The 27711-nt window shown below is 39.3% G+C and overlaps 2 protein-coding genes across 2 annotated transcripts in view; one reads left to right on the forward strand and one right to left on the reverse strand.

Annotated features, from left to right (window-relative positions):
- Positions 1-27711, reverse strand: part of LOC129718886 (uncharacterized) — a 380634-nt gene that overhangs the window by 49499 nt on the left and 303424 nt on the right. Inside the window, exon 8 of the mRNA XM_055670083.1 lies at positions 3747-3871. Within this exon, the coding sequence (XP_055526058.1) occupies positions 3747-3871 (125 nt within the window). The remainder of the gene's footprint in view (positions 1-3746; positions 3872-27711) is intronic.
- On the forward strand, positions 6535-26035 carry LOC129718888 (parkin coregulated gene protein-like). The gene is made up of 5 exons (XM_055670087.1): positions 6535-6910; positions 6997-7078; positions 13723-13834; positions 24824-25721; positions 25781-26035. Exons 1-4 carry the CDS (start codon positions 6636-6638, stop codon positions 25057-25059), a joined length of 705 nt encoding a protein of 234 aa, XP_055526062.1. The 5' UTR covers positions 6535-6635; the 3' UTR covers positions 25060-25721; positions 25781-26035.

Below are 27711 nucleotides of genomic sequence, written 5' to 3' on the forward strand. Positions count from 1 at the left end.
TGCATTAAAAGCACTGATTTGTTGTTTGATGGTTTTCCATCGCCATAGGTAAGCTGCAAATTGAATATGTCCCGCTGCTGGGCCAAGATATTACGGACGGGCATATTGGGTTGTCTCCCTCGGGACCTGAGAGTATCGTGCGGGTCTAGTTGCTGTTTCCGGATCCGGGGTCTTAACGTGTTCTTGTCGTTTGGTTGGATGTGGGCGGAAGGGAATAGGATTAAACTGGGGCGTGGATGGATTTCAGGAAAACGTATATGAGGGACATGTAGGATAGGTCACGGCTCGCCAAGACATCACGAACAGGAACAGCCGGCTGCCTACTTTCGGCCTGCAGGGAAGCTATTAATTTAGACCTGGCGTCACGGTGTACAGGGCATGACCAAACCACATGCTCTATGTCGTGATAACCCTCACCACAGGCACAGATACCACTTTCCCCGAGCCCAACACGACGGAGATGCGCGTCAAATCTATAGTGATTGGACATAAACCGGGACATAAGCCGGGACATCACGCCAATGAAATCCCGACCTACATCCAACCCCTTGAACCACGGGTTCGTCGACACCTTGGGGATTATGGAATGTAACCACCTTTCCAGTTCCCCTCTGGTCCAAGAATTTTGCCAACTGATGATCGTATTTTGACGTACAAGTGCGAAAAATTCATTAAAGGCAATTGGTCTTTCATAAATATCACCGTTTGTTGCGCCCACCTTAGCCAAAGAGTCCGCTTTCTCATTGCCCGGTATCGAGCAGTGAAAAGGGACCCACGCTAAGGTAATCTGAAACGATTTTTCGGATAAAGCACTCAGATGTTCCCGTATTTTCCCCAGGAAATACGGAGAGTGCTTAACATCTTTCATCGATCGGAGAGCCTCAATGGAACTGAGACTGTCCGTAAAGATGAAATAATGGTCCGTGGGCATTTTTTCGACAATCCCTAGGGTGTACTGAATTGCAGCTAATTCTGCGACGTAAACAGAAGCAGGATTATCGAGTTTATGGGAGACGGTTAAATTGTTATTGAAAATACCGAAGCCAGTGGACCCATCAAGAAGTGATCCGTCAGTGTAGAACATATTGTTGCAGTTGATGTTTCGATATTTATTGGAAAAAATTTTGGGGATCTGCTGCACGCGTAAATGATCCGGGATTCCACGAGTTTCTTCTATCATGGATGTATCGAAAAACACAGTAGAATCAGAAGTATTTGATAAGTCGACACGATTTGGAATATTCGAAGAAGGGTTAATATTTTGGGACATGTGATGGAAATACAATGTCATAAAACGGGTTTGAGAATTAAGTTCGATTAACCTTTAAAGACTTTCAATCACGGGACGGTTCAAGACCTCACATTTGATAAGAATACGAGAAAACAGGCTCCAGAAGCGGTTTTTCGATGGTAGTACTCCAGCTAAGACCTCCAAACTCATCGTATGGGTCGACTGCATGCAACCTAAGGCGATACGCAAACAACGATATTGTATTCGCTCCAGTTTGATCAAATGTGTGTTTGCTGCGGTGCGGAAGCAGAAACACCCGTCTTCAATAACAGACAATATCGTTGTTTGGTAAAGCCTTATAAGGTCTCCTGGATGGGCTCCCCACCATTGTCCGGTTATTGTACGAAGAAAATTCACTGTTTGTTGACATTTTTTCATCAGATACCTCACGTGACAACCCCAGGTGCCTTTAGAGTCGAACCAGATACCATGATATTTGTGTACCAAAACCTGAGAAATCGTTTTACCCATTAATTGTGTTTGAAGCTGAACAGGTTAATGCTTCGTAGAAAAAACTACTATCTCAGTCTTCTCCGGAGAGAATTCGATACCTAGCTGTAAAGCCCAAGCAGACAAATTGTCCACGGTATCTTGCAATGGCCCTTGCAAATCGGCAGCTTTGGCTCCTGTAACAGAGATTACACTGTCGTCTGCAAGTTGTCTTATCGTGCATGAATTTGCCAGACATTCTTCGATGTCATTTACATAAAAGTAGTAAAGAAGGGGGCTTAAACACGAGCCCCAAAAATCGGTTGTGTACTCTCTGAGATAATGAAGTTTCGTGATTTCCATATTTTGATACATTACAGACAAAGTAACGGACCGATTACATTGAAATTCAATAGGGTGTTATGAGGCAGCTAAACCTTTCATTTGACACTGATTTCGTGGAAATCGGTTAAACCATCTCTGAGAAAAGTGAGTGAGTTTAAGTAGTCTTCGGAATATGTTTCTTTTTATAGCTGGATTTCACATTTTTAAACATAGTACATAACACAGGCAAAGTAATAGTCCGATTGCAAAAAAAATCAATAGGGTCTTATGGGGTAATTAGACCTTCCAAATGACACTGATTTTGTGGAAATCGGTTCAGCCATCTCTGAGAAAAATGAGTGAGATTAAACACTCTCCAGAACACGTTTCTTTACATAACTTCTGAACCACACGTTCAATCTTCATGAAACTCAAAAGTTAAGGGTTTTTTAAGTAGCTCGTTCATTTAAAACCAATTTTGTTAAAATCGGTTGAGTAGTTTATGAGATAATGATGATCCGTGATTTTCACATTTTTAAACATAACCTCTAAACTAAAAATCCGATTGCAATGAAATTCAATAGGGTCTTATGAGGCAACTAGACCTACCATCTGCAATTAATTACATGAAGATCGGTCCAGCCATCTCTGAGAAAATCGAGTGAGATTGGGAGAGCGTTACACACACACACATACACACACATACGCACACACACACATACAGAAAATGCTCAGCTCGTCAAACTAAGTCGATTGATATAGGAGATTCGACCTTTTGGAGCACTTTTATACCTTTGGTTTTTCCAGTGTTTGCTATACCTTTCTAGGAGAAAGGCAAAAAGTATAGCTCTCTTCTGAAAATATCGAAGTTGGTGGTCGTTATTTGGCCGCCATATTCATTAATTTCATCCACCTACCTTGAATTTTATCATTCCATTCGGAAGATCATGCTTTTTTACATAAAAGATGTCAAAATCAGAGATGTATGTTGTCCAAAACAAGAATTATATTAATATTACCAAAACATGTTCGACCGTTTGGTGTTTCGTTAAATGTTACCTCATTTACTGTAAAACATGATATTACATGATTCATATAACATCACCAACCAACTTATTATTACGGAAGGGGATGAAAAGGTAATTTAATTAGAAATCGTCAGACGATAGTGACGCTGTTAAATTTCGCTTTCAATCAAAAATTATATGTTTTATTTTTCATTCTAGCTCATCTAGTTTTCAATTTGTCTCACTTATTGAACTTAAAAAAAACTGATTTATTTTTTATGACGGTACATTTATTATGAACTAACAGAAAATAGTAAACATTTGAGAATGGTCTGTTACCGGCGGTAACGGCAGTTACGAAGCTTTCTGATGGTGCCGGAACAAGAAGTAACATGTGGGGGCCCTTTTCAGTTGTCAAAAGAAAATTACAAAAAAGGAGCATGTCATACAGAAATTTAAGTTGAAGAGAGATTATAAAAGGATGGTGTTAGTTTTGTTTAAATTTAAGTTTTTCAAGATGTCACGAAATTTTTTGTGTCGTTATTCATTCGTAGTGAACTATTGTGGGGGCCCGGGTGCCATCCTAAATCCGGCTATGCAAACAATAAAGTATTACTGATTAGAAGGAACGATGAAGAGCTGATATTGTTTTTGCTTGTATGTCCTGAGATTTTAGTGACAAAAATAATACCTACCCCATTCTTCTCACAAACTCCACCAGCATTTTTTAGATCACCGGTCCACGCCAAACCAAGTGTACCCATCTCGAAATCACGATAGGTGAACATGTATGCCAGACAGAATGCATCGTAGTCTTCCTCTGAAAACGAAACAAATAAGATTTTTTTTAACTTTTTAGAAAATGGGGTTAATTCTATTTTGTCAGTTGAAAACAGATACAAACGGCAGTTAAAAAGTGACCGGCTACCTAAAGTAGCAAAACTTTTTTGAAACGGGAAAGTTCCTTGAATGTTGCAATGCATTTTCAGACTAGTCTGGAAACACATGTGCCAGTAGTGCAGCCTGACTGTCTGAAAAGATTCCGTGTTTGGCATGTCTATTGTTGCGCTTTAGAAATATCGCAGCGTATACCTCTGCTTGAAAGACGGTTGGCCACTTGCCCAAAGAGAATGTGGCCTTTATACCTGGTCTCCTGATCCAGTCTGGGATCCGATTTTCGAGCCATCCGTGTAGAAACGGATACCATGAAGTTTTAATAGTTTGTAAGCTGTGCGCAGTAAAATAAATATAGGTAGTAGTGAACAACCAACAAACAATGATGTACCTCGATATGAAGATGAATACCTACTTCATGAATAATCAGTGTTATGGCGATATATTGAATTAACTTGTTTATAGACCATCGCACGGTAACGTCACGCATCTGAGTTTGACAGATACTGGTAACTGCGTTTACCTTTGGGTGATGCAGTTTAGTTTTCAACTATACGGATTATTTCAATTGTGGGGTGCCAGTGCCAGGGCCGTAGCTACTCCGTTTTGTGTGGGGGGGCAGAGAATTTTTGTTCAAAAAAACGTTATTTTTCTGTGGAGTAAGCAGTTTAAAACCGTTATGTGCTCGACAAAAAAAGGATCTTTACGCGTCCAACGGAGTACCCGGGTACTCACAAATTAAAATTCTTATACCGTTTGCAGTTTTCGTCCCATTTCGATTGTTTTAGCACCGAAGATTCAGAAGCTCATTTATTTTCAAATAAGCGTTGGGGGTGTCCCGTAAGAATTATCTTATTGCGGTTTTCCGGGTTTATATTCCGAAAAAAAAACGAAAGAGCGAATGTGCGTATAATTGAAATAAAGCAGAGATAAAAACTGTATCATTTCTGTCTTACAGTGGCGAGCCACAATGGTTAAAAACCTCCTTGTTAAAAAAAAAAAAATCTGCAAATTTTAATAAGTTTGCAAACTTAAATGAGCAGGTTTACATTGTGTAATTGAGTTTCAGGGGACCAATTGTTAACGCAGGTTCAGCTACTTTTACTCTATCTGAGTAAGAGCTTCGTACATTTGCTTTGTATTCATATCGAGCTTGAATTCAAATACCCAGCCGTAAAAATACTAACCTAAATTGATGAGTAATGGAAGATATACAGTAGGGCGCCAGCGAGATGTATGAAAAAAGGTCATTCGAATATCGTTTAGCGTCCCCATGCAAATTTCAGCTAAATCGGCCTTTGGGAACACGTCCCTCAAAGCGATCAATGTTTCAACTTTCTGACTGATGAAATGCACAGGTGAAAGTTCATGAAATCGTCGATATCGAATTTTTTATGCCAAATGTCTAAAAAATGCATGAAACGTCAAGATCTGGTGTACCTTATCGAAAAAAAAAATTTCTGGATGATTTTTTTCGAGTAGACGAAACTTTTGAGCCCTATCGTTAAACGAAATTCGAAAAATTGATTTTCGTTGGCACCATAATACACAGGTAACGGCTAGGTATTTGTATTCGAGCTCGACGTGAAAACCGCTATTGATTAGCGTAACTGTGTATCTTTTGGTTCAAGGAGTAAATGTAGTCATGAAGGTAGAAACTTAAATTAACTGAAAATATGATTGAACCCACAACTTCCAAACTGTGTATCTTCCAATCAATTTTTTCAAATGTCTTGAGGGTGCGATCGAAGAACTAAGAACAGAAGAGAGTTTTTAAAAGTTCTACTCTAAAGCAACAAATGCATTGAAGGAATTACAGCGTTATAAATCCAGCTTCGAGAGTCGCCGATTGATGTCAACCAACAATACTGAGAGAATCTATTCGCGGCTTTGTTTGATCAGTCTTTACCATCAGACCAGGTAGAGTGTGGAATGCCTAGTTCAAAGTCCGGTCAGATTACAATTTTTATAGTCTGATTTTATTTCGGACTGAACCGGAACAGAGTTTTCCGGGCCAGGTAACGGTCTGGGTTATGCTTCCGAAATATGGAAAAGTCGGGCCAAAATATATTGAACTGAACATGAACATGCATCACAAGATCATATTGCAGGAAGTTAGGATACTGGCTTACCGAAAGATTGAAAAATTTATCTATTTTGGTATATTTGCTCGACCAAAAATTGACTGATACCGTGAAAATTAAAAAAACTGGTGACTATTCAATAATGCTTATTGCTAATATTTCAGATTTTTCTTTTGGATTTTTTCACCTAGTATCAATCACCTACATGAGAAAATTGCGTGGTGGGGCAATAAAAACGCGTGGGGGGCTAAGCCCCCCCCTAGCCCCTCCGGTACCTACGGGCCTGGCCAGTACACTAAGAACAATAATAAATTGAGTAGCATTTCAACTACGCACACGATTGCTCCACCAGAAAGAAGCACGAAGTTCAAAACGTAAACAAAGTTACCATTAACTGTCAGAAAAGTGAGTTAAAGAGATTCAGTGAGATGGTCTATAAGATTTATAGAGTTAATAATATCTTTATCGTTTAATCGAAACAAAGTAAGCGCCGCTAATACATTTTGTTCACATTATTAGTTCCCGTGTCAAATTCCAAATTTACTGTTTAAAAACTTTCAAAATCTTTTCGACCACTGAAAATAACAAAATTTAAATAGAAAAGATATGTGTAACTGTTACTGTGACTGCCCAATAATCCGCGTTGTGCCTCCATTTAGCTGTCAGGTGCTCCAATCGTGCACTCTAGCCGAGGGTCCTCCGCGAATAGCAATCTATCGACGGCAGCGGCCGTGTCGGTCATTGTTTCGAAAGTTTTTCCTCCGGGGTGACATTCCGATATCACGCTATTTCGGCCCGAAGGCTTCTCGGCAGTTTATCAAGTGGCATGTCCCTCCGGAGAAGTTAGACTACCAACGTTATCTTCCGCTGTTCTTCGATGGGTAAGTGTTGGCTTTACTGACTTGTCTGTCGAATGGGTGATAATAATTAAAATGCTCATTTTTTTTTGCACGGAACATTCCGACAGCCTTTGCGAAAGTACCTTTCCCTATCGTGAGTTTGCTCGCAATGGCGTCCGGGACATGATTGCGGCAGCGAAGGAAAAACAGGTTAGGGATGGTTTTTTTCATGTATAGCTATCACCGTATTATTATTATTTTTCAAAAGTTTTGAAATCGAAAATTATATAGGACGTCACAAATAACCATATAAATTGCTAATAACGTTTCTATACAATGGTCAATGTAACACACCGCAAAATGTAACCATCTCGGAGTTCCACTTCAATTTGGGTGGATGTTAGCTAGTCGACTTGATATCATCAGGTTTTTGTTTTTGGAACGCAAACTTTACGCTGTTATGCTGGCAAGTGCCCTGAAAGGTTAGTACAAATTAATAGCAAATTTCTTTATTCCATCAGCTCACCTCGTTTTGACCTCGAAGCAACCTAACTGCTGTCAAAATCCTTTTTTATTCGCTCGATTTTGACCCAGTTTTGACCTAGCGTGCTACCCGAAGCGCACTGTAAAATTTGTCAGCTTCAACCCACCACCGCGCGTGCTTAGTTCGTAAACAATTATTTGGCATCTTTTTCTTACTTGCGTCTTAAATCTCGACGTCGTTTCTTTATACGATAGATTTGCCCTGATCTAGGTGAATATAGAAATTCGCTATAAGAAAAGCAACAGTTTTTTGCTTTTCTCGGTGCTTCGTAAAGCATCATGAGTGCGGTTTACCGCGAAAACGAATAATGTAAAATTAATTGTTGTCAGTTGTCTTGAGATTGTTTTCTCAAGATGGACTAGAAGCCAGTAATACCAAACTATTTTTGTTATATGGAATAACTTTATTTCCGGAATGGCTTCTAATACAATTTTTTAACTTGTTACTTTTGTTGATCAATGTGTTTGTACAGTGAGTAACTTCCTGGTTCTTTTTCAAATATTATATATAGACAACTACGAAGTACTTATTTGCGTTGTTGCTATATAGATTGATGGCAACCGGATTGGTATAATTTCAATATTAACAGAGGCAAAAAACATAGCATCACATCTTTCATTTCTAGAGAAAGTTCAGTGTCGTTATAGTGGATGAGGATGTTGGCGACACAGAATAAATAAAATAAGTAGAAATTAATAAAGATTGATTTTTGATATAAATAGTCACGAAAAGTAATAAACTATCCAAGAGAAATTAACGAGCAACAATAACAGAAATCACAAAAGTTAAGGTTTATGAACTTCATTTACAAAAACAAATCATCACCTTCTTATAACTACTTTGAATAGAACACATAATTTTGAATACATTGTTATGGGGAACTATGAAAAAAAGCAAATCGATTAGTCCCATAGCAAAAATGATCGCAAGTTGGTGTCATAGAAAAATCATGGCAAGTCAGTTCCACAGTCAATAACAACTCTGAATAATTAAAATTCCTACGAATGTCACTCGGATTTCTATCGAAAACAACGTAAAAATGTAGAAATTATGTATTGAATTATTCCAATATCGACATTTCCAATGATGAGAATGATAATTGTGATTAACTATCTGTTTGACGAACTTATAAAATACCGTTCAACACAAAAAGATCTTTGAACATTAAACGAAAAAAATCCAATAATGTTTTAACCATTTAGGCGCCATTTGTATGCTGAAAAAAATCCCCTGCTAAACAGATGAAATGTGCTTCAAATAGGTTCGAGGTGTCTCTGGATTTAGAACTTTGAGTGATTATTGTTGAAGTTTGCTAAATCAGTTTTATAATCTGAAAACAAGTGCTGACAACGAGAAAGATATTAAGCAAATTGATATATTTATGTTTGTATTTTACCTTACACATTTCGAGTATTGCGTTTCAATACACAAGCAGGACCCGTACAGTTGCTTAAAATAGGTTTCTAGCCCTAGGATTCGCGACTCTATGCAATTTCGTTAATTTCTAAATGAAAGCTGAGATATATGGGCAGCAAAAATAAACGAAAAACGTAAAGAATTTCGTATCAGTATTTCCGCTAAAGATGTTGAGATAAAATGAGAGAGCTGATTGGTAACGTTCTGGATGCCAACTTGAATGACACAGGAGTTGACTTCAGGGCTGTGGATAACAAGCAAGCTCGCTGCAGCCTGTACCGGTCCCGGTTGGCACCTTTTCTTTATTATGAGGAATTTGTATGTAAATCGGTTAGACAACTAGTTAAATATCGTTAGCATTACGTCGTCATTCTGCTTAGGGGCCATCCACATACCACGTGGACAGATTTTTAGCGATTTTGACCCCCCCCTCCCCCTCCGTGGACAACTGCCCATATAAATTTTTAAAAAATTGTATGGACCGTGGACATTAGCCAACCCCCCCCCCCCCCCCCCAAAGCTGTCCATGTGGTATGTGGATGGCCACTTGTACACGCTTGACCAAGATCGTGGCCCAGGGATGAAGGAAGAAGGAAATGTTCTGGGTTTTCCGCTAACTTCGCGAAATTGGCTTGTTTTTGGAAAGCGATGTCTGGAGTTTACGATGTGAAGAAGCGATGCGGAAAAGTGACGGGATGATTGAGCGTTGTTCGGTGGTAGAGGAGAGTCCGTGACGAAGCGGAAGTTAAATTAGATCACTGCGGAAGTGTGTCGCAATTAAAACTTTTCTGATTCGAGGAAGTTTGGCGTGGTAGCGGCCAGCTGCTGACAAACTTTGTTTTATTTGACATTGGAAAAATCGAAACAAATATCCTTATCCGGAAAGATGAATGTTGGTTGCGATGTTGATAATATACGATTGTACCGAATATTCACGAAACAAAATGCAGTAAAATTATGCCAATCATCATAAACAAAAGCTGATTCTCAATCCATCGCCCATTTTGAAAGCTATCTAGAGAATGCTGTGATAAGCCCCATCAAGCGAACCGGTTAATTTACATCCCGTCTGTTGATTCGTATATATGGTCGGTAAACCCAACAGCACGAAAGTTCAGTAAATCGCAATCAACAGTTTGCCATTCCCGACAGGGAAAGATCATAACCATCAATCATAATTATCATCATCTATCTCTGCGCTAATATTATATGGCGGGACATAGGATAGGCATCGAGTATTTTGACTTTGACATACTGTTTAGTTTTATGGAAAAGGTTGGAATCAGTTTTGTGAGTTTTAAGCCGACATAATTCTATTAGTGCATCAAATGATAAAAAAGTCTATCGACATTGCAACTTCTTGTTTTCACTTTCAATTACTAATTCTAGATCGTCTATGTTTGATCTTCATACCAAGATTGCCTTTGTTGTCCCTTCCAATGTTTTCCAGCCGAGACGAGACAATAATGAGCGAGTAGCTTGAAACAACGGATATACTGGTCACCTTTTTTGCTCGCATTTACCCAAACACGGGCAGGTTAAAGGGTGAAATTTTCCTGTTTCTTTGTTGTTAAGGTCATTTCGTTTGGTTAGTAACTTTTCTTTGCTACAAAATCCGTAGCTTGTTCAAAATAAAGTTTTAGGTGGTTTTCTGTGGTTCGATGAAGGGTTTCTTTTCTCTGATTCAACATAACATTATTATTATACTGGTTGGGGTGATCGATAGCAAGCCAATTAGCGAAATTGAAGAAGCTTTATCTACATTCCTGGCAAGACTAGTTAGATACAGCTTTATTTATCATAACACAAAACACCAGACTGATTCCATTTACGCCAGTCACAGGGTAGAAAACAGTGTTGAGTTCCTTGTTTTGACTATGGCAGTAATCAAATTATGACAAAAGCTAATTGTTTCGTAAAATTATAACAAGCTGGAACAGACTGATTACTTTACATGGTCTCTCGTTGCTCTCTGAGAAATTTCTTTGTTCATTAAGAGGGGATTTGTTTTCATCGAACCCCTTAAATTGTGCTTTTAGTGCAGTTGGATTGTGCATTTCAGCTAGACCTGGAAATAGTTTTAAATCCAACACGTAAACGCAATTTAGGGGCTAATGGCAAAGTGCACAGCTATTGGTTGATTAATGCATTTTCCTGCTATTTTCCATCATCTGAATCGAGATTTGCGGCAGTTATGTTAATAGTTTGATATAGCGTGAAGATTTTATAACTATTTTAAGATAAAAATAAATTTGTCTCAATAAGCAATAAGTTTTCATGACTCGTATTTTAATGAATTCAAACTCGTTTCTCTCTATATCTTTGCATGCTAGAAAAAATGCATTCTGAAGACACTTTCTTAAGCTTGAAAGTCGACGAGCTAAGTTGTAATCTAGCATGAGAGACTGAAAAATCGGGTTAACATGTAAATACGTAGTTTGGTTTAGTTTTTTTCGCTATCGCGTATGTATTCAGAAAACCTTATTCCAAAAATGTAGCGCTAAAAACTTGAAGAACGATTATGTTATTTGAATTTTTATTAAAATACGTAGTTATGTTATTTTGTATTGAAATAATTTAGAAACTCCAAAATTCACTCTTACATGCCATATTTCATCTACCTGACATGATTCGATACATGGAGCAATTGATACGTATGAAAATTCCCTGTGTTTGCTCAATCTGTGTGAAAAAATAGAAAAAAAACATAGGGGTCATTCCATACGAAGTGACCACGAAAAAGCACAAACTTGGACACGACCATCACAGGTTTTGCTCAAAGTTGGGAGAATTTTTCATCTACTTTCATTTTGGAGAAATCCCAAATTTGGTGTCGATTGGAATACCCCCCGCTCTGTGGGACCCCCTGTTTATTGCAAAGTCACGCATTTTTTGTTCAAAATGCCTTTTTTCTTTTTCTTACAATTCATAGACGTAAGATGTCCGAAAAATAGTGATAGATGATTTTTGAAGAAAATAAACCAAGGAATCCAGAAAAAATATAAGTTCTGACCGGAAGTGTTGCCAGAGCCATTTTGATTTTAAATTTGATAATTTCATCGTGTTCCTTGGAAAATTTCACATAAGAAAGAACTATCATCCCGAGGTAATATGAGCCAATCTCGAGATATAACATTTTTACGTAAAAAGTTGTAAACTTCGTAATTTTGTTTTTTTTACAATTTATAGACGTAAGACACCCGAAAAATATTGATAGGTGAATTTTGATGAAAATGTACCAAGGAATCCAGAAAAAAATTATTATTATATTTTTGTGTTTTAAAACTAAATTTGTATTTTTCGGCAAAATTTTATTTTAAATTTGATGGTTTTATCGTATTTCTTGAAAAATTTTACGTAGGAAACACTTATCACCCCGTGGTAATATGAGCCAATCTCGAGATATAGCATTTTTACGTAAATAGTTCTGAATTTCGTAATTAATTTTTCGTAAAAATGTTATATCTCAAGATTGGCTCATATTACCACGGGGAGGTAAATGATTCTTACGTAAAATTTTCCAAGAAATACGATGAAACCATCAAATTTATAATAAAATTAGCTGCATTATCCGAAAAATACAAATTTAGTTTTAAAATACAAAAATTATATGTCTGGCAACACTTCCGGTCAAAAATAATATTTTTTCTGGATTCCTTGATTTATTTTCTTCAAAATTCACCTATCACTATTTTCTGGATGTCTTACGTCTATAAATTATAAAATAAAATAATTACGAAGTTTACAACTTTTTTCGTAAAAATGTTATACCTCGAGAATGGCTCATATTACCTCGGGATGATAGTTGTTTCTTATGTGAAATTTTCCAAGAAACACGATGAAATTATCAAATTTAAAATCAAAATGGCTGCATTTGTCGAAAAATGTAAATTTCGTTTTCAAATACAAAAATAATTAATCTGGCAACACTTTCGGTCAAAACTTATATTTTTTCTGGATTCCTTGGTTTATTATCTTCAAAAATTATCTATCAGTATTTTTCGGACATCTTACGTCTATGAATTGTAAGAATAAGAGAAAAGAGATTTTTGGCAAAAATTGTGCGACTTTGCAATATAGAGGGGAGTCCTAGAGAGCGGGGGGTATTCCAATCGACACCAAAATTGGGATTTTTCCATAGAGACAATAGATGAATAATTCCCCCAACTTTGAACAAAATCTGTGATGGTCGTGTCCAAGCGGCATGTACACTTCGTATGGAATGACCCATAGACATATTTGCATCTTACGGAAACAGAAAGAGGTCCAGAGGGTCATTTACCAAAACACAGAGCAACTAGTCCCTTTCAGAATATTCCAAGTTTTCCCAAATCGACCGCGTCAGTACTGAGAAAGACCATTTTCAAAAACAAAGTTCCGTCTCGGGTCTTTACGGGTTAATAATAAACTTTCGAAAAGTGAATCGCTTTAAGTTTGAAGAAGTGTAATTAATCCATTGCTTTAGGTTTACTACTTTTGCTTGAACTGTACAAACCCTATTATTTGCTTTTTTTTAAACTTAATCTCATAATATGTGTTTTTTGCGTTCATTTACTCTTACTTACTTAAAAACCGTCTATATTTACATGAAAACATTACCACCATTTTTAATTGTCAATAGAATTTATAAAACGACTGTCAATTAGCAACCGTACCAAATCAACAGCAACCATATTCATCTCTAAGTGCTACTCGTGTAGGCGAATAAGCAGTATTATGTTGTACTCGAATCAGTTCTTATCCTTAACGGTTGCCTTTGCATTTTCAATATAGATTCCACCGGAGTAACCCACTCTGATTTGTGCGTATCTCTCTGCTTTTCTGTGTGTCTTTCTCGGTTTACCATCGGACCCTGTTTCGACCCCCGTCATTACTATCAACCGCATCACTGCAGCTGCTTTGCTGCTTGCCAATGCTGATCCTGCCGGCAAAACGAGCCTTGCATACGAAAGATCCGGACGTCATAATCGCCACATTACGGTCTCTACAGCAGCTGGTGCAAGCCGGTAAGTATAGGCTCCGCTGTCTTTCTAGCCGGAACCAGGCGTTCAGACTGGCTGTATTGTATGAGTAGGTATGTGTGTTTGTAAATGTGGGTAGGAGTGGGCTAGCCCGCAAACCGAATCATTGGGTGATACGACACGGCTGTCCTGGAGGAACATTACTATTGACAGGACGGATAGATTGTTTCGTACGATTCTTAATGGAAGTTAGTCCGTAACTAGGTCTGTGTCCGTGCTGTTCAAAGTCTCATAGCGATGGCATGTTTGTTAGGTTATCTATCTGTACGGGACTGTTTTACTAACAGAGCAGTCGAAAGCAATCAACGATATGGTTCCGGACCCCCATAGGACTGGACATAATAATTCTCAGCACAGTGCTGAAGAATATTTTCGATCAATATTTTGAAGCTGGTAAACCTATTTGCGGGTATGATAAATAGCTTTGAATTTGACAAAAAAAAGTTGAAATCCATCTGGTGAAAGCATACTTTGCTGTAAATAACACGAATGATTCGAAATGTCATATGTTTGCGCCAAATGGCGATGATGTTTTTATTCATATTTTATGTGCAGCTGAAAAAATTAAATTAGTCGTGGTGTCTTTGAAAATAATCAGACAAGCAAATGTGTTTTAATTTTTGTATTTAGAGTAAAGACTGGAACGCGCAAAAATTGGTCGACAAAAAAATCGTTTCTTTCAGTCAAAATTCATAATACGAAAAACTTCCTATGTTTATTTTGGTAGTTCAACTCACATATTCAAAGGAAAAAATGTACGTTTATTATTTTGGTTTGCAAAATCCAAGGGGCCGTACCTTCCGCTTAACCCATTTCAATAAATTTTGTACAGTGGTCTTATCGACATTATTCGTCGCCAAACGCCAGCTAGATTTATTCTGTTGCTCGTTTTCGATGGATTTATTATTTTTTTTTTTGATATTTCGTGTGATCAAGTCTCAATACTGGTCGAAAGAGCGGATATCTGGGCTGTTAGTAGGGTTGTGGTCGTAGGGAACCACAACCACGTTGTTTGAATCGTCCCGCTCGATCGCCTTTTTCCCACAGTGGCATCTTGTCAAGTCCGACCAGGAAAGCACAGGCGTGTTATGTTGCTCTAGGAATGGTAGCAGCCGATTTTCCAGGCTTTCCTGGACGAAGATCTCCTAATTGAAGGTTTCGTAGTGATGGAAATGCCGCTTTTAGACCACATGTGCATATGGCCTGCCAGACGAGGTATTTTTTCGGAAATTTCGATAATTTGATGGTTTTGAAAATTTAGGCCACCTTCCCTTTTCCTAATACGTTATAAAATTCCTATCCCGGAAGCTGCTCGAAATCAACCTTCACATAAGTTTCGTCACCCACGGTCGAACTTTGTTAGCAGATTACAGCTTCCCGGACCACCGCTTTGCCGAGGTGTTTTGATCGTAATCTGGGTTCGCCACATTCACCGCCTTAAACGTCGACAACCCGGCTCGTTTCTTGGCCCGCTGCACATTAATATGGGAGACAATGACCTTGCCAGTGACGTACCTGATGGAGAGGTTAGGATTCCGCCTATAATTCACTTCCACCTTCTTCATCGTCGCTGCCACGTCCGAATTACGATTGCCACCGCTTCTAGGCTTCCTGACGGTCGACAGACGCGCCCTGAACACTTTTGAAATATATGTTATGGTCGATTTGGCCACATCCAGTAATTTTGCCAATTTGGCGTGCGAGAACGTCGAATTCTCTTGCTGCGCGAGCAAAATTTGGACACGCTGTTCCTCTTGCTTGGACGCCATTTTGAAAACAGGAAAGCAACCGGTGAAAACTCATTTTGGCAACCATTTTATATACAATCAACTTCCAAATGCAACATTTCATGGTTTTTTCAATGCATTTTTAACAGAAATACACCAATTTGAAGTCGACCAATTTTTGCGCGTTCCAGTCTTTAGGATTACTTTGACGTATTTTCCATTGCCATATTCTTTGGTCATTAATCAAAAAAGTTTAATGAACCCCACAACCTACAATTACTACTATGATACATTTCGGACATAAGTTATTTTTTTTCATGGATGTGTAACTCATGAACACCGAGATGACCAGTAAACAATTATATTTGCAAAATTATTTATTTTCTGTGTAATTTATTTTTAGGTAATAATAACACTGAATTTTGCGCCTTTGTTGTTTTGCATTAAACTTAACTAAATGAGTATTTTTGGTGTGAGGGTCGAGTTCATGTTTAAATCATGTCGGTTCCATAGTTTTAGAAATCAAATGTATCATTCCAACAATAGAAGACTGTATTTGTTTCATTTACTTTCAAGTGTTGCATCTGAACATACGAATCGTTCTATTGTAAATTTGTGGAAATGTAACCCAAAAACGAGATTATGACTTTTCTGTTCTCCAAAAAGACGCCGAATTCCCAAGGTTTCATTATTATTTAAGGATATCATCGGGATCAGTTTTCTCGCATCAAGAAGTCTCGACAAGAAGGTCCTAAGCATTGAAGTGGAGTTCAGCGCTTTGCATGACGGGGTTCATTAGGTAGACGTGAAAGGATAATATGTGCACCACATGAATGCCTTTTGTAGCAATGCGAGAGGAGCGAAGAAGTTAAAAAAATAAATTCCCTGCTATTTTCTGAAATATAACATTGGTTTCCCTGATATTTTTTAGCATTCAGCACAAAAAAGTACAACATAGATGAACGAAACTCTTAAATAACAGTGAAAAAAGTATTCGATCGGATATGAAACCAAACAGTACAGGGCATGCAGTAGTCGCCTTTGCTAGAAAAAAAACCGCTTTAGTGTTAAAGAATGTCGGTGGTTGTTGGGCAGCTGATCTAAGTTCTCCAAAGCAAGAAATCTGTGGGATCACGTCTTTTGTCTGACGATGAATAAATAGATGTTTAATTAGGCTTTGGGCGGAGCTGCGACTCTACAAGAATATAGTGGAAATAAATAAAAAAGAGATAGCTGCCATGATTAAGTAGTAGATTTCCCGTGGTCTAGGATACGAGTAACCTTATGGTCGTATGCTGACTGGGATATCGCAGCCCTAGTAAGGCAGCCGAAGGTAAAATACTACGAACAATCCAGATATAAATATGGAACGGAATAATCCACTTGGACCTAGGCGAACGAAAAAGGACACAATTATTGGAAACTCGGTACTTGGAAAGTAAGGAATCTGCTCGAACAGGCACGTGCAGGTATTCTGCCTAGAGAGCTGCAGATGGTTAATGTGGAGGTTGCTGCAATACAGGAGATGTGGTGGCCGAAAACGGGAGAACGCAAATTCCGGGCAGTAGATCCTATTGCGGGCACTTCATTTAAGTACCACATCTACTACAGTGGCGGCGTGAAGCTCCTGGAAAAGACCTATAACACTGTGCTACAGCGATTTAGAACTTCTGAAGTGACCTAGTGTAGGTTGTAGGTCTTGTTGAGTATAACATTCGCTCATACTAGACATTTTCCAAACACCCCCAAAATCTGAAGTTATGGTCAAAATACGTATTTTTGGACCTCAGCGCATATAATATTTTTTAACTCAGTCATTTATCAACCGATTTTCAATATTTAAGCAGTTTTAGAAAGAAGACAAATAGAGCTTTCAAAATATATACTGGTTTTTACTGATATCAATGAAACATGTTGAGTTATTTGAGTTTGAATCTAATTGTTTAGACTTTTTCACGCGATTTTTCAATTTAATTTTAAATTCGCCGTCTATTTTTGTAAGAAACATACCACAAATACACTATAATTTTAAAAGTATATTCAATTTTGAATCAAATGAAAGTAGTTTTGTGGAAATCGGTTGATATTTGGCTAAGTTGTATATTTTTTAGGAAAACCAGAATTTTTGGCTTCTATCGCACAATTATTTCACGGAGCTACAAATGATGAAAAAATGCAAGAACTTTTGATGTGACTTAGTGTGGGTTGTAGCTTTAGTCAAATGTTACTTGCGCGTTTACTTGAAGTTTTTCAAATACTCCAAAAATTATTAGTTATGGTCAAAACCCGGTTTTTCACCTTAGCTCACATTTTTATGTTCAATTCGGTTGTTTTTCAACCGATTTTTGATATTTTGGCTGTTTTGGAAAGGCGAAAAATAGAACTCTTGAAACATATAAATCTGTCTGAAAAGTTTATCTATATGTGATGAAGAGTATTAAATAAAATAAGAGGATTCATGTTGAATAAAATAAGATTTTTTTTTCAAATTTTCCCTATATGTGATGAATAGTTTTATAATAAATAAGATAGTTTATGTTATTTTCCAATTTTTCCAAATTTATTCGCATTTTTCACACATTTCAGTATTGAACGAGCTTTAATTGCTGCAGAATTTGAAAAGTACATTTAGTGTCAAACGAAAACAGTAAGTGTTGTTTATGAAAATCTGTTATAATTTGGCTGAGATATGACTTGATGTTTTCCGCCATATACTTAGGTTTCATCAAATCATTTCACATCCAAATTTTAACAGATTTTCATTAACAGATTTTCATTTACAGCAATTGAAGCTCCATCATTACAAAATTGTGTGGAAAATTGCGAATAAATTTAAAAATTTGAAAATAACATAAACCATCTTATTTATTTTAAAACTATTCATCACATATAGGTAAACTGTTTAGACCTATTTATATTTCAAATGCTCTATTTTTCGCCTTTCCAAAACAGTCAAAAAATAAAAAATCGGTTGAAAAATAACCGTATTAAACATAAAAATGTGAGCTTAGGTAAAAAACAGGGTTTTGACCATAACTTATAATTTTCGGAGTATTTGAAAAACTTCAAGTAAACGCGCAAGTAACATTTGACTAAAGCTACAACCCACACTAAGTTACATCAAAAGTTCTTGCATTTTTTCCTCATTTGTAGCTCCGTGAAATAATTGCGCGATAGAAGCTAAAAATTCTGGTTTTCTTAATAACTTAATATATAACTTAGCCAAATATCAACCGATTTCGACAAAACTACTTTTATTTTATTCGGAATTGAATATACTTCTAAAATTATAGTGTATTTGTGGTATGTTTCTTACAAAAAAAAAGGCAAATTTAAAATTAAATTGAAAAATTACGTGAAAATGTCTAAAAAAATTAGATTCAAACTCAAATAACTCAACATGTTTTATTGATATCAGTGAAAACCTGTATATATTTTGAAAGCTCTATTTGTCTTCTTTCTAAAACTGCTTAAATATGGAAAACCGGTTGATTGATGACTGAATTAAAAAATATTATGTGCGCTGAGGTCCAAAAAAACGTATTTTGACCATAACTTCAGATTTTGGGGGTGTTTGGAAAATATCTAGTATAAGCGAATGTTACACTCAACAAGATCTACAACCTACACTAGGTCACTTCAGAAGTTCTTGCATTTATTTTTCGTTTGTAGCACAGTGTAAATCGTCATCGGGGATACAAATGCGCAGGTCGGGCAGGAGAACTTCTTCCGCCCTGTGATTGGTAGGGAAAGCCTCCACTCTACTACGAACGACAACGACCTGAGGCTTGTCAATTTCGCTGCAGTCAAAGGTATGGCTATCTGTAGCACTTATTTTGCACGCCGGAATATACGTAAGCACACCGGAAAGCACCCGAATGGAAAGGCCTGCTCTCAGATCGACCATGTTCTGATTGATGGTCGACACTTTCCAGACGTTACAGTCGTGAGGTTCTTTAGAGGACCAAATGTTGACTCGGATCATTATTTCGTGGTATCCAAGATTCGCGCCCGGTTGTCCAACATGCTAAAATCCAGGCCGACAAGAAGGACACATTTGAACATCCAGCGGCTATCAATTGGAGAAGTGGCCTCAGAGTACCTGCGAAAGCTTGATGAGCGGTTCGAAGATCAAGTTGTAGGTAACCTGAATGAACAGTGGAGGCAATCCCCACAGTACAATCAGAACCACAACGGGAGAAGTGTTGGGTACATCTGCGACAGCCACGCTGGTTTGACGCCGAGTGCCAGCGAGCGATGGATGAAAAGAACCGCGCCAGAATTCACATGCTAGCCACGGCTGTGACTCGTCAGAGCGTAGGAAGATACCAGGAAGCTAGAGCTACTGAAAAAAGACTCCATCACCGGAAGAAACGACAGCATTGGGAGCGGATTCTTGCGGAGGCGCAAGGTTGTTTCTCTAGGCACGATGCGAGAAGCTTCTACAAGAAAATAAATGTAATCAGGAACCGTAACGTGATTACCAGGAATCAGGAACCGAAACGTGATTACCGATAGAACACAGGTGGCCAGGCGTTGGGAGGAACATTTTAGTGTGGTGTTGAATGGTGAAAAAAACAGCGTAGTCGAAAGGAGCAGGATGGTGATTGAGGATGATGGCAAAGCTGTGGACCCACCATCCATGGACGAGGTTAAGAAAGCAGTGAAAGGGCTGAAGAACTGCAAGGCAACTGATAAGGACGGCATTCCAGCTGAACTTTTAAAAGTCGGGAGCGAACAGCTTTATAGTGCTTTACACCGGATCATGCTGGTAGTGTGGTCCGATGAAGAATTGCCATCGGATTGGTTGGAGGGTCTCATATGTCCGATCTACAAGAAAGGTCACCGCCTGAACTGTAGTAATTATCGGTGCATAACCCTTCTCAACATCGTTTAAAAAATTCTCTTCTGTATTCTGTTCCATAGACTGAAGCCTTTGTCGGAGACCTTTGTTGGCGATTACCAATGTGGTTTTCGAGGGGGGCGCTCCACTACGGACCAAATGTTCACCCGGCGACAGATCCTCGATAAATTTCGAGGATTCAACCATTGACTTTAGGGCAGCGCACGACACAGTTAAGAGAAATGAGTTATGGCGAATTATGCTCGAGCATGTTTTTCCAAAGAACTATATAGGCTGATACGAGCCACCCTGGGAGGCTCTACATCATGCGTCAGGATAGCCGGTGAGATATCGGACTCCTTCTTGACGTTCTATGGCTTTAAGCAAGAAGCCGGGCTCTCAAACTTATTGTTTAATATCGGATTGGAGGGTGCTATAAGGAGGACTGGCGTGCATAGAAGTGGCACCATCATTACGAAGTCTCACATGCTTCTAGGTTTTGCGGACGATATCGACCGTAGAGCAGTGGAAGAGGCCTTCATACTTCTCAGGAGGGAAGCTGCGAGAATAGGGCTCATCATTAACTCTGCTAAAACAAAATACATGGCGGCTGGTAGAGAGCGTGGTAGTCCGACGGATGTTAGTGCTGAAGGTGGTGTTAGATGGGGAAATTTTTGAAGTAGTCGTCGAATTTATTTACCTGGGTACACTAGTGACATGTGACAACGAGGTTAGCCGTGAGATAAAAAGGCGAATAGCAGCTGCAAACAGGGCCTTCTACGGATTGCATAACCAGCTGAGATCCCGTAGTCTGCAAACCCGTACTAAACTCGCACTTTACAAAACACTAATTTTTCCCGTGGCCCTCTACGGCCATGAAGCATGGACGTTGAAAGAGGCCGATCGGCGAGTTCTTTATATTTTTGAGCGTAGGATTTTGCGTCCAATCCTTGGCGGCAAACTAGAAAATGGTGTTTGGCGCAGATGCATGAACCATGAAGTATACCAGGTGTACAAACCGGCGGATATAGTTAAGCGGATAAAACACGGCAGTTTGCAGTGGGCTGGGCATGTAGCTAGAATGCCGGAAGAGCGACCAGCGAAGACTAAAAAAGCAAAGCCTTGGTGCTACATTCCGATTCGGAACTCGACCTTCTGTTTATTGTACATAGACTTCGCAGCCAACTGTTAAGTGTACAGGACAATTGCGGGGCTAGCGCTACGATCTTACTGACACTAACAGTCTCTCCCGAGCCGAGACTCGAACCTACGACTACTGGCTTGTTAGGCCAGCATCGTACCTCGAGACCAGCTGGGAGATAGACTATATTTAGCAGAAATCCAGATAGAGGGCGCCGACTTCGAGGTAGGCTCCACACTCGTTGGATGTGTGCTGTCGACGAGGACCCCCGCGAAATAGTTCTTAGGGTAAATTGGAGGATATTAGCCCAAGACCGAGTGACATGGCGACGCATTGGATCGATAATCGGTCTGTCGCCGTAAAAGTAAAAAGTTAAGAAAGTATATTTTTGATAACATTTTTAGACATTTCTTTCTGTACAACCAATGGTTTCTGAGCTACAATACTTTGAACGAAGCCAGTGTCAAACTACATACGCCATTTAAAAAAAAAATTGTCGTGAGTCTAAAAAAATTTCCAACCGCGAAAAATACTCAGTTTGCTGAGTCAGATATATGTGCAAAGTTTCATTCAAATTCAAAATCGTCGATGTTCGACGATAGGTCATTTTGTTTTAACGTTATTTCACGTTAAATATTTTAACCATTTCTGAAAGGAACAAACGAATGTGTAGGGTGTGATCGTTTGAAAATGTCGCTAGCAGCTGTGAAGCAGAATTGTTATGACTTTACGGATTCAAAATTAAAATTTGCATTGACAGTGTCGCTTCGAAACTCACCTTTAACAGTAAAAGTCTTGTTTTGTTTAGAGTAACAACTAAAGGCACAATGGCTAAGAAGCTCTTCGATCTGTAGGCACTTATCGGTCATTTTAAAAAAGAGAAAAAAGAGTTTGAATATTATCTTTTAATGACGCTTAAAATAGTATCGTAAAAGCAAAAAAAATCACTTCGGGATAGAATCTCCGAAGATGTACTGAATATCTTGAACACATCGTCAACGCCAAGCTCTTTCAGCAACAATGATTCGATATTGAGGAGAGCTAGATTTGGTCAATGGCTGGGCAGTGCTTTTTAACAGTTCACCCGTACTAGTTAGAATAAAATAGACCCCACTGTGGTTCAAGGCATAATGCCCTATTCCTACCTCCACGTGGTACCGGCTGGGATACGAGCAACCAAGGAAAAACCGGTGAACCGGTGGGGTAGTTGTTCTCCTTAGAGAGCAGGTTGTCTGCGCGACTACCCCACAGGCTAGGGGCGGCTCAAACAGCGACTGATCCGGACCGGACGGTTGAACTATGAAATGCGGTGTCTCGCCGGCTACATCCATGGCGGCAGCTCCGTCGCAAGACTAGGCATCGCAGCCCTAGTAAGGCAGCATACTGAAATAAACATACTACGGAGAATCAATAATTCAAAACGAATCGGAACAATCAGCAATGACCCAGCCGACGAAATAAGGACGACGATTAGAAGCTCAGTACATGTAACAGTAGATCGCTTAATGACCCGGATGTCGACCGGATTCTGCTGGATCAGCTAGAACCCCGCCACTTCGACATCGTTGCGCTCCAGGAGCTTTGCCTGAAAGGAGAGAAGGTACGGTGGATTTGTGGCCGCAAGGCACAGTACCACCAAAGCGGCAGGCAATCAGCGACAGGTTGTGTTTGTTGAGAATTAAAGGCCGGTTCCACAACTACACTATTCCCAATGTGCACTGCCCTCACGAAGGAAGACCTGATACAGGGAAAGAAGCGTTCTACGCACAGCTGGAGAAACTCTACGATAGCTGCTCGCGTAGATATCAAGATCGTCGTTGGGGACATGAACGGAAGGATAGACTTATATAAGCCGGTTATCGGCCCGCACAGCCTGCACCAACTTCGCAGCTTCCCGCGGATTAGCAGTCCAAAGTCCCTTCTTACCTCGACCAACGTACAGCAAAACAAATTGACCACGTTCTCAACGACGGCCCGTTCTTCTCAGACATTACAAACGTACGCACCAATCACGGTGATGATCGGACATGACCACTTCGATATAAAAAACTACAAAACCCTGATAACCGGTAGTCCTCTACGGCAGTCCTTTTGATATTTTCGAACAGAAGGTGCCTATCGGCGAACAGAAGGTGACTATCTACGGTGGAGCACAAGCGGACGACGGATAATGGCTACAGCGCATGAACCATGAGCTACAAGCGCTGCTTGGAGAGAACCCCATTGCACACCTGGCGAAAGACATTAGGTTGCGGCGGGCCGGTCACATCGTAAGAATGCCGGACGACAACCATGTGAAATCACTTCTCTTCAGCAACCCTACCGGCACAAGAAACTAAGGGGCGCAGCGTGTATGATGGCTCGACCAGATCGAAAGAGACTTGCGAGTGATGAGACGTCTGGGGAACTGGTGAAACACAGCCCAAAACCGAGTAAACTGGCGACTACTTGATACAGCACGAGTTACTACAGCTCTCGTCTGACTGGTAAGGTGAGTAAGAGAGCAAGGGTTGAGAATCGATCCTGGGTGCAGAACTAGTTCTTAGCCAATGTATGACGACATCTCAATTTGTGTGGATTTTGATGCTCTGATAAGTAGTATGGAATGTATAGATATTGAATACAATCATTCTCTGGGAAATTCTAGGGGGGGCTAAACACGTTCCAGGGGGGGCTTCAGCCCCCCCTATCCCCCCCGTAGTTGCGCCCATGATCGTTTCCCAAATCACCCCATTAAAGCATGAGAAGCAGGAATCGCGGGAAAGTTGATTTTAATTAGACGGAATAGCTGGCACCGGATTGCAAAAGTGAACGAATGCTAGAAAAAACTGTATATCCGTGCGGCGACCCCGTTGCCGTTTGATGACAGCTGTATGCTGTAATAAGAGAGACCATCCTTTGGAACTTGCAATATTTAATTACATTTACCGGTGGTGGCAACCGCGTTGTTTTATGGTTACGACGTTGATGTCCACCTGGTTCTGTCTTACTGATTCACGGAATATCTGGGATAAGAAATAAGAAATTAAATTAAAACTCTTCATCCGCAAGATTCTCTACTGTTGTCCTTTATACGCATTCATTAAATGGTAATTTCATGGCGTGAGCATCTGTTGTTTTGAAGTACCGGTGAGTGTTAGAGGAAATGAGCCTACCTAAAGATTCCCCGGAGAAGTGAATGGGCGGATCCGTTAAGTTATTCTTGCGGCATGCAGCAAAATATAACCGATTTATGAATTTTTCTTCTCTATTCTCCATTAAAGGTTCAACCATTGGTCCGGCACTGGTCCCATACTACCGGCAGCTTTTGCCAATGGCGAATTTGTTTCGCGGAGTAAACGTAAATCAGTGTGATCAAATGGATTTCCAAGGTGGAAATCGACTTGGAGAGGTAATTGACGCTACGCTCAACACATTGGAACGAACTGGAGGAAAGGATGCCTATCTAAATATTAAATACATGGTGCCGACGTATGAAAGCTGCGTTTTGAATAGATGAATTTCGGTGGAGAGACATCATACTTCACTAGCGTAACGCTGGAGGCATAGTCATTCGTTACATGAATCAGACGCAGGCCTTTTAATTTAATTATTCCACCAAAGAGTGTTGAAGTTCACACAGATTTTGGACGAGGGATGCAAAGTTCTATTCGGTGCATTCGTTTTCATCCACAGCTTAAAATAGCACCATTTGCACAAATCAATTCGAGTAACCAGCAGGTGAGGCTCTTGATGTGATCGGAAGGTGATGGTTTCGACTGTGGATGACGTGGATCGAGATTTTACGAAAATTAAATGCTCTTGGCCGTCAACCGCAGCAGCTTTTCACACATTGCTTGGCCACGGTTTGTTTTATTACTTCGTTAACGCTGCCATCGACCAAAACTGATTGTCTGCCAACCACCGACGAATGGCTGTCTCTTTCGAATCAGACAGAACATTGCAGACACCGAATTGGTGCAACCGCAGACTTCGTGCTGTCACACGTTCCCATGCATCATGAGAAATTGAATGGAAAATGGTAAATCACCTCTCAGGGCACTCCCATGTGGTTTCGGGCTGGATTTTTGTGTGTAGGGAAGACACAAACAGGACGAGATTTTCGCATACCCATTCTGTCAGATGTCATTGTAATCCGGGTCGTCGTTGTCGTAGATACAGGTATTGGCAATCTTTACTTGCATGTGTTTGTTTCAATATTGCTCTTTTAAAATTTACAGAGTAGCCTGGCGGGTTTTTAAGCTAAGCAGAAAACAACGAGATGTTCCGAATGATTCACTGCTTATCACTGCACACATTATTTTCCCGAATTTCTTCCATACTGCGAATCGTGCGCCATGACAACGTGTGCGGATCCCGGCGGTGTAAAAATAAAGCTTGAACGTATTGCTTTTATGAACGATTTCTTATTTCAACAGAATGAAGCCTCGCCCATCAATGATTTTGGTAAGGTAGAGAGATAAAAAGCTTCAACGGGTGACAAAAATTTTGGAATTTTTCTGCTGCTGTTAACGTAGGTAGATATATTCTAAGAAATATTGATTTTTTTTGACGTAGAACTACGTCTCTCAGGAAGTTCCGCTACATACTTGGCTAAAATCTAAAACCGGAAAAAGTGAAAAATATGTCCAATTCCAAATGCTAATAAATCGGTTAGTTTTCGATGGATTGCGTTCGTTCTTGCAGCAGTAGATTGGAAAATCTCCTAAGAAACCCTCTAAATGCAGAAAATTGTTATTTTGTTATTCGAACTATTGTACTATCGAAAATTGTCAAGCCTTGTCAAAACGCAAAACTCGACCTCTGATTGGTTGTTATATGATTGCTTTCCCAAGCACGGTCGACAGAATTATAGACCTAGTATATCGGACTGTACTATTTGGCCTATATAAGAGCCTGTTTTCGCCGAGACTGCTCATCCTTACTTAGCGGCAAGCATCAGCAGTAGCAGTGGTATCAGCAGCGATATTGACAAGGCTAGTTGGTGTAGCGATACTTCCTCTAGTAGCTGCATTTGTGCAGTAGCGAGCAGCATCAGTGGTAGGTACATTACCCGACACTTCTTCTAATGAAAAATTGCCGTATTTTGTTAACACATGAACGTTTTGGAATGCTGGCATTCAAAATATATGGACCGTTAAATTTTCAGTGTAAAAACATCTTTCAACTGTACTGTAATAGTACACAGATGCGATCAACATTATATCCGATATGAAACTGAACAACAATTGTCCTTATAAGGACAACAAACAAATTATTGAAGTTTAATATTTCCTCGTTTTGTGCTAGAATTAGAAGTAAAATGTTAGTTTAATCTGCATGCACTCTGATTGTTGAAACTTGTTTGCGTCGTATAGTGTTTGTTCCATTCCTGTTCAGTGATGTATGTGCAAATTGAAATTCAGTAGCACTTCAACAGCTCTTTTGCACAAAATTTTGAACATATTCAATACAAGTAATGTAACAAACAACCCTATGTAATTCTACGTCAACCTTGCGGTCGTGATTCTGCATACAACCCTTGTGATTTTTAATTATTTACGAAAAAATAAGCATTTAATATAGGTCCGTAATTGGCATTCCGGAGAAGCATTTTCTAATGCCGAAACAAAAGCGTTGTACGGTTTGCACGTTGATTTTCTGAATGCATCTCTTAATTATACCAATCAACAGCTTCAGCTTATTTCTCTCCAGTTTTGCTCACACCAGTGAACTAAAAATCCCAGATACAATTCGATTAAGCGACACTAAGGCACACGTGTTCTGAGTATACACAGTGGTTGTTAATAAACGTTCCTGTTTATGGCGTAATGGCCAAAACGCATACCTTCCAACATGGCATGGTATAATTGAAGAAATGGAATCAAAATTGTCTTCGAATATGCGTTCTAGTACACATTTCGATTGATATCCAAACCACTGCACTGAGCATGAATCATGATTTAGACAAGAAGAACGAAAACCATTTTTGTTCTTTACTATGACTGGTCTTTTCCTCCTGGAAAATATTTCAAGAGGCAAAAAATTACACACAAAACGAAACCGAAAAATTTTTACTTTCAAAATTGTTTATCGTGGACTTCCTGCCAAGTATTTTATGCAATTAAGTTGTGCAATGTTTCTTGTTTCGACGCCAAATCGAACAAAACTG

This window comes from Wyeomyia smithii, chromosome 1 (assembly GCF_029784165.1).
Source record: "Wyeomyia smithii strain HCP4-BCI-WySm-NY-G18 chromosome 1, ASM2978416v1, whole genome shotgun sequence".
NCBI lineage: Eukaryota > Metazoa > Arthropoda > Insecta > Diptera > Culicidae > Wyeomyia > Wyeomyia smithii.

What these genes read in the sequence shown, in the direction of transcription:
- LOC129718888 (XM_055670087.1), top strand. Translation starts at nt 6,636, where the DNA reads ATGTGTAACTGTTACTGTGACTGCCCAATAATCCGCGTTGTGCCTCCA. An exon ending in CTTCCGCTGTTCTTCGATGG is followed by an intron (nt 6,911 to 6,996) that starts GTAAGTGTTGGC and finishes ACATTCCGACAG; the next exon opens with CCTTTGCGAAAGTACCTTTC. An exon ending in ACAGCAGCTGGTGCAAGCCG is followed by an intron (nt 13,835 to 24,823) that starts GTAAGTATAGGC and finishes TCTCCATTAAAG; the next exon opens with GTTCAACCATTGGTCCGGCA.